This window comes from Rutilus rutilus (genome assembly GCF_951802725.1).
Source record: "Rutilus rutilus genome assembly, chromosome: 7".
NCBI lineage: Eukaryota > Metazoa > Chordata > Actinopteri > Cypriniformes > Leuciscidae > Rutilus > Rutilus rutilus.
Window position 1 is genome coordinate 51358 of NC_140221.1, and position 7028 is coordinate 58385.

A 7028-nucleotide genomic window follows, 5' to 3' on the forward strand; every position below is an offset into this window, starting at 1 on the left:
TCTTGACCTGCACACGTCCTGTAATAATGTAGGGAACCACTTGTTATACTTAAATCAGGTAACAGTTCATGTTTTAATTTACTTACATATACGATTTAGTTTTCATCCAAATAACGTGCTGAGTGAACGTTCAGCAATCAAGAGCATTCAACAGAAGTGCGCTCGCTCGCGCTCTCTCTCTCTTGTCAGTTAACGTTAATAAGCTACATGCCTCGTTTTATTTTCTTTGCCATTGACATCCGACTGAACAAACTTTCCACTGATGTCTGTATAAAGGGATGTGCTCGCAAAATGTACGTGGTATCGGTGCGTGGTATCGGCAAATTTTTATGAGTACGAGTACGAGTATATGAGGACAGTATCGGCCCGATCCCCGATGCCAGTTTCGGTATCGGGCCATCCCTAGTTACAATAGTCCATGTGAAGTATACAGTACTTCAACCTTAATATTATGAAGCGACGAGAATACTTTTTGTGCGCAAAAAAAACCCCAAATAACGACATTATTCAACAATCTCCTCTTCCACGTCATTCTCCTACGCTGTTGACGTAGTGTAAACGCCCAGTGCTTCTGGGTTCTATGTCAGAATGTAGGCTTATTATTGGCCAGCATCACACATGACCAGCGTCAGCCAATAATAAGCCTCAATCTGACGTAGAACCCAGAAGCACTGGGCGTTTACACTACGTCAACAGCGTAGGAGAATGACGTGGAAGAGAAGAGATTGTTGAATAATGTTGTAATGGCGGGGGTTTTACACACAAAAAGTATTCTTGTTGCTTCATAACATTAAGGTTGAAGTACTGTAGTCACATGGACTATTTTAACTATGTCTTTACTACCTTTCTGGGCCTTGGATGTTGCAATGACATTGCAGTCTATGGAGGGACAGAAACCTCTCAGATTTCATCAAAAATATCTTCATTTGTGTTCCTAAGATGAATGAAAGTCTTACGGGGTTGGAACAACATGAGGATGAGTAATTACTGACAGAATTAATATTTTTGGGTGAACTAACCCTTTAAGAATCTGTCAGCGTATTCATTTCTAATGTACATGTGTGTCAGAGACATTGCTTTTTCATCGTTTAGGCTTAAATGATGAAATACTATTCCATCGTTAATGAATGTAGCCACTTTTTTTGCACTTCTATATACCAAGTTTGGTCTCCGAAGTGTTATTGATTAAAGTGAGTCATTGTTATGCATTGAATTATTAAAGCTGTTTGTTGAGAATTTGTTAGAGTCAGGGTATAGTCTCAAATATATTTATTTTTATGCAGATTTTATAAACATTTACTAATACGTTATTAAAATCAAAGGTTGTATTTGTTAACATTAGTTAATGCACTGTAAACTAACATGAACAATGAATAGCTGTATTTTTATTAACTAACATTAACAAAGATGAATAAATACTGTAACAAATGTATTTCTCATGGTTAGTTCATGTTAGTAATACACTACCTAACGTTAACTAATAAACCTTATTATAAAGTGTTTCCATTTTTTTGTTTTAAAAAAAATGTAAAAACCTAAAGTGACTATTTACATAAATTGTATACCCCAATGCAAACTTGTGTGGACCACCCGTGTCAGTTGTTTAGAAAACAAATACAATAAATGTACCTTTGAACTGTATCATTGCCTTAAATTTATTTGTCCAGTTGTAAATGTTACCTTTGTAAAATTGTGAAAGTTTTCTCAATGATATATAATAGATGATTGATAGCACTTAAGTTATTGGAGTAAAGCTTACTTGCTCTTTTAAGTGCAATCGGTTTGCATGGTTTTAACAAGTAAACTGGATTGCTTTTGAAGTAAAGTAAACTCAGTAATTCCAAGTTGTATGCAGAAAACATCAGAGTTAACACAACTAGCATAAATGAGTACATGGTAAATGGACTGCATTTATATAGCGCTTTCAAAGACCCAATGGTCACCAAAGCGCTTTACAATATTGCCTCACATTCACTCACTCATTCATACACCGACGGCGGTGTCAGCCATGCAAGGCGATCCAGCTCGTCGGGAGCAACTGGGGTTAGGTGTCTTGCTCAAGGACACCTCGACACTTGGTCAGGTGGAACCGGGGATTGAACCACCAACCTTCCGGTTTGTAGACAATCTACATGAACCACTGAGCCACTGCCGCCCCGAGTACATCCAAAGTAAATGATCAAGTATACTATACAAATTAGTTTTAAGTTACTGGAACTCTCTTGTAAGTGTACACTACTAGACATGCACTTGTTAGAACTACATACTATTCCTATTTCACGTTACTTAGTTTTTTATGTGCAATCGGTTTGCATGCTTTTTTTGAGTAAGCTGAACTAATCGGATTTTACAGTGCATGCAAAATAAATAATACCCATTAAAGCATGCAGATGGATGAGTGCATGAGTCTTTCACAAGTTTTTCTGAAGTTCTTCGGACACAGATGTAAGTTACAGTTCACAGCACACTCACCAACAGTGTTACATTCATGAACACAGACTTATATCAGGTTGCTGCAGCTGATAGGCGCTCTTGCTCCGGCACTGGACGGCAGTTTTTCCGACGTGGAACAAGAACAACAACTGACGTTACCAATGTAACTTCATGCTCTATACTTAGGAGTGCATATCTGAACAACCAATGAGCTACAAGAACCCAGTAGGCAGTTAAGGGACTTAAACCATGGACACCACCATCCACACCATCCGAGTGAAACACTTCTGGAACAAGAACAAATGTAGGGCGGGGCTTGATTTTGTCTGTGGGGAATTGATTGGATGGTTGTGGTTTGCTATTGGCTGATCTCATGTGAGTGACAGGTTGCCCCGCCCTTGTCATCAGAGAAGAGAAGAGATGCTGCAAGAGGAAGTTATTCTCATTCAAGATTACCAGGAACAGGATTTTAACAAAATAATGATGTGCACTGAGAAATCATTCAGAATAAACTGCATTATTCCATAAAAATTAAGAATGGTCCATTTCGATTTAATGGTGACTTTAATCTATAGTATTAAACATGGAAACATTAAACTGCTCTTGTATTTATTCACAAACAAATGTTTAAGAACTTTATGTGGCCTGCAGGACGGGGCTGAGAGCCATGAGTACAGCGTTAGAACAGCGTGAGGCCTGATTATGATGACTGATGATGAGCATCACCTTCGAGTTTCTCACGGAGGAGCTTCGGAAGCATGAGAGGAGAAGCGACGACAGTGAAGGACGAGAGAGGACCAGGCCTGGCTTTATGTTAGTACAATATACTAACAGTATAACAGTAATAATACTTACAGTAGTGCATATGAAAAGCACTATATAAATGCCTCATTCATTCATTCATTCATTATGTTTTGTTTATGTGTGTGTGGCAGTCGTCTGTGAGGGGCTGCCACTTTTACTTTCATTTTGTGTTCGTTTATTTTATGATTATTAAAGTGTAAAACGATCGCCAGTTCCCGCCTCCTTCCCTGAATTACTAACCTTGTTACACTGGAATAACGACGACTGCTGTGTTTGAGTATATTTTGACGAAACGGCTGCCTCTCCCTTGTATTCAGTGCCACCCGTCCATTAACTTCGCCAGGTTCCCGACTGGAGTGTGTGTGATTGGAGAGGAGGCGCTGCAAAGGAGAATTGGCGGCATGTGATGAGGCACACCTGAAGAATATGAAGCCTCATCACCGCCGCTGTTAAAAGCTGAGCACGCGTCTCCTCGAGAGACCGGTCTCTTCCCCGTGCACGCCGGGGTCCTCGTGGGTCCAGGAGGGGAGCGAAGAGGGATTCCCGCCACTGCCGACGAGGACTCCAGATCCCCCTTTTGTTTTAACACTTTATTTCCCCCTTTTTGGACATTTTATGTTTCTTTATGTTCATAAAATGGCTCTCTGAGGCCTGACACCACTCCCACTGTGTCTGTTGTTTGCTCCTCCCACCACAAAATATATATATATATATATATACTGTGTGTGTATGGTGCAAAGTTGTGAAAAAAAACAACTATTTAAAACAGGCATCTTGTCTCACACGATGTATATTAATCCAGAATTACAGACATAAATAAATGAAGAGCTCATGAGGCTGATGTGACACACCATTACTGTACTTTAAAACAAACTGAAATCCACTGCGAATAAATATGTTCATAGCAACATGTTTCTATGCAAACTTAAGCATAAAACAGCTACAGAAAGAGTCTAATGGCTGTAATATAATAACAGTACACATTGTTTATGTAGACAGAATGCACAGACCTGCATTATTACAGTAGTTCAGTGTATCTGATCAATGAAACACTCCAATAACAGCAACTCAATGGCTGATGGTAAACACAGGATCATCCGTAGATTCTGTGTTTTTCGAGCAGCACGACGGGACTTTGTGAAGCTTGTCCCGCGACAGATACAGAACCGGCTGGATGCTGCTGCTGATGTCCATGAAGCCGAAGGCGATGTAGTGGATGTAACAGTGGAAGACCTCCGGAGAGAAATACTCTTGAAATGGGAAGAGAGCCACCGGCGGGAAGTAGTTAAACACAATGATGGCCAAGATGATGATGACCATTTTGAAGGCCTTTTTCTTGAAGGGATGCCTCTCGTCTCGGCCTGGAGTAGATTGTCTGAGGGCCCAGAGAATAGAGATGTTACAGAACAGCATGAACGCAAACGCTGCCAGAATCATGACGGTGAAGACTTTCTCAAAGTTAGGGATGTTTCCTGCACACTTCGCTGTGGCGTAGACTAAAGTGACGAGCCACACGGCGCCGGCGCACACCGAGCGATGCCGCTGGTCTTTGAGTTCGGTGAAGGTGATGGGATGGCAGACGGCCATGTATCGGTCCAGACAGATGCAGGACAGAAAGAGCGGCGACGAGTCTTTGACGCCATAGAAGAAGCGCAGGACGTACCAGGTGCTGCTGGAGGTCAGATACACGATGTTGGCCAGTTCCAGCGGAGGAGTGAGGCAGAAGAAAGTGTCCAGCAGGGCCAGTTGGACGATGAAGATGTCTGAGGTGGACGAGTCTCCCTTATTCTTATGGATGAGCCACAGAACCATGATGTTGGCCGGAATGCCCAGGAACATGTTGATGAACTGCAGCACCAGGTAGAAGATGATGACGGTGGGCATGTGTGCACAACTAGCGTAGACGGTCTGCTCGACCGGAGAGGCGTTCAGCGGCCGGTGACTGATGAGCAGAGACGAGTTGATGTATCTGAACAGCTCTGTGATTTCCATCGTCCTCTCTGTGTGCTCGGACCAACTCCTGAAACACACAAACAGTGATCAATCAAACTCTTGCTTTGTGCTTTTCTGCTCCTCATTCAAACGGCACTGAAACAGCTTTGACTTTATGTCTCGATAATAACATTCATGAGTGAATTTCACTGTTTGGACTCATGAAACTCATCCCACATGTGCACAAATACATGTTGAATTAAAGTATTTCCCTACAGATGCCTAGACATCACATGTGACGAGCTCTCATAATGCAACAAAAGGCTTTCTGTTAAAGAATAATCACTTTCGATAATCATTTAAAAAATGTATATTCTTTAGTCAAACCTTAAAGTCTTGACTAGGAAAAACATGATTGTTACAGTTCATTTAACAAGCTACATCTACAACGGGGCATGTTGTCACATTATATTGTGTTGTCACAGTAGGAATCTGCTTTGTTTGAAATATGAGTACAAAAATCTACTTTTTTGAAATAATAGAACAGTACAATAATTATGGTGCACAAAATAAAGATAAAGATAAAAGAATAAAGAAGATAAACAAGCAGCCTCATGACAACTATGTGACAGAATATGTATAGAGTTTGTGATATAAACTAGATTAAACTAGATTTGTCAAGTCATGTTCATAGCACTTTATACAATACAGCTTCACAGTAATAAAGAGTAGTTCAGTTCAAATATCATTATGATTTTAATTTCAACTGTAAAGCAGCTCTACAAAAGATAGTTTCATTTTCAATTTCATTGAGTTGATACAGTGATACAAATTCATAGTTAATTCAAAACATTAAGTGAAATTATTCAGTGACCTTAGTTGGTTGTTTCAAGACAGCCTAACCAATAAGTGTCACTGAATATGAATCATCTTAAACCACCAGTTGTTACATTTATGAAGTTTCCGTCAGTAGAGAAACCTTTCAGTGTTTCATGATAAGCATAATCTCTTACCTGTCTGAAGTTCCTGTGGTCTTCAGCGCAGTGTGAAGTTCGTCATGAGACTGACAGCTCATTTTAAGCTGAAGACACTGACGACACCTTCACCCATGATTCAACACCACAGGGAGCTTCAGGAGCCAATCGAAGCCAAGCGTTCCAGAGAATAAACCAATATGGAAATGTGCCCCCTCTTACAGAAGAATTATTTGCATATTGCTGAGTTTATGGACCAGATAACATTTTAACATATTAACATATTTACAGGGTTCATGTTTACAGATGGTGGGACTGGTTCAGAAGACGTGTAGAAGCAAGTCCTCATCATTAACACTGATTGGCAATGATGCAACTCGCCATTGGCTCCTGACGGAAATTTGGTGGTAAACAACTGATGCAACCGTACATTAGTATTCTTCTGAAATTCACTGTAACAAAGTGTCATTTGTTACATGAATATGACATGGAGGTTCATCTGGATGGAAGAATAAGACAAAGAGGCGGCTATGTGATTGTCAGATAGTGGCTTATTTTTTACCTTTGTGCGACAGAATCATTTTCAGTGTCAAAACAGAAGCACTTTTGTCATCTTAAGCTTCTTCAACAGCATGAAGCCTCGTCTGAATAAACACAAGAACCATTAAAGCACTTTCATCATCCTAGTTTGCACAAAGTGTCGTATTAAAGACACGATCGACACAGTCTTGCACATCGTCACAATATTCATCCATATATGACAGAAATCTCTGCTCTGCTTATATGATTTTTGATTGTAACATAATTCAGATAAAATGACAGAGATGAGATCAAATGTAAGAGGTTAAGGATGAAAGATTAAGGTAAAAACACTAATAACAACAA

At 40.1% G+C, this 7028-nt stretch overlaps 1 protein-coding gene across 1 annotated transcript; it reads right to left on the minus strand.

Annotated features, from left to right (window-relative positions):
* Positions 1 to 4305: 4305 nt before the first annotated feature.
* hcar2 (hydroxycarboxylic acid receptor 2) lies at positions 4306 to 6244 on the minus strand (the record flags this gene model as incomplete). The annotated part of the gene is made up of 2 exons (XM_084412770.1): positions 4306 to 5257; positions 6183 to 6244. 2 exons carry the CDS (start codon positions 6242 to 6244, stop codon positions 4306 to 4308), a joined length of 1014 nt encoding a protein of 337 aa, XP_084268896.1.
* Between the last annotated feature and the right edge of the window lie 784 nt (positions 6245 to 7028).